The following is an 899-nucleotide window of genomic DNA, read 5'->3' on the forward strand; positions in this document are numbered from 1 at the left end:
ATCAGGTCAAGTATGATTTGTCTTTTTCCCTCTTTGAAGCTCCAACTTCACCAGTCAGAAATAACCCGGATTTCTTCAGAGAAAACCTCCCTGAGGACCCCTCAATCTGGTCCGTGGATGAAGTGACCATGTTTCTGCAAGATGTAGATCCTCAGACATTTGATCCCCTGGTTGACCTCTTCAGGGACCATGTAATGTATCTTTTGATCTAGTTTTTCTGCCTTAATGACTTTATTATCTCTTTGCAGACCCTTCAGTTGGTTACTGTTTAATATGGATGGTGGGGGAACCCTATCAACTGAGTTTTCCATATTTGAGAGAGTTTACTTTGCCCAAAGTCAGATCCTTAAAGGGTAGAGGGTGGATTTGTGCTTTAAATGGGTACCCAAGTCCCTAACATACTACAAGTCTTCAAGTTCTCAAGAGAAGATGATTCAGCATGGCCACTCTCAGGTGTCTTCTCCTTTGTAAGACCAGCTACAATGATCCTCCTCCCCACCTGCTCCCTGCTTGGCCCCGGGATTGTGAGTAGGAGGGAGTGAACCCAGTAACTGATTCCATTTGGCTCTGTCCTGTTGACCTTATATGATTACTGACAATTTGGGATGCTGATACTCTCATGCTATTTACAAAGTAACATCATGGGCTAAATTTTTTAAGTTCTAATTTCTTTAATTTCTACTTTTACTTACTAGAAAATGTATAGAAGGTACCTGACAAAAGCAGTACTGTGAAGGACTTCAGGTCCCTTCAGCCAGTGATAAATGATTCAGCACAGTTTTATTTTTAAACTGCTGCTGCTAAGTTACGTCAGTTGCATCCGACTCTGTGCGACCCCATAGACGGCAGCCCACCAGGCTCCCCTGTCCCTGGGATTCTCCAGGCAAGAACACTGGAGT

At 43.5% G+C, this 899-nt stretch overlaps 1 protein-coding gene across 4 annotated transcripts in view; it reads left to right on the forward strand.

Moving 5' to 3' along the window:
- SCML1 (sex comb on midleg-like 1 (Drosophila)) overlaps nt 1-899 on the forward strand; it is a 37,907-nt gene that overhangs the window by 15,276 nt on the left and 21,732 nt on the right. For all 4 annotated transcript variants that reach the window (XM_010855882.1, XM_010855881.1, XM_010855884.1 and 1 more), the window contains one exon: nt 40-191. In XM_010855882.1, coding sequence (XP_010854184.1) covers nt 40-191 — 152 coding nt within the window. The remainder of the gene's footprint in view (nt 1-39; nt 192-899) is intronic.

This window comes from Bison bison, unplaced genomic scaffold (assembly GCF_000754665.1).
Source record: "Bison bison bison isolate TAMUID 2011002044 unplaced genomic scaffold, Bison_UMD1.0 scf7180017864369, whole genome shotgun sequence".
Lineage (NCBI taxonomy): Eukaryota > Metazoa > Chordata > Mammalia > Artiodactyla > Bovidae > Bison > Bison bison.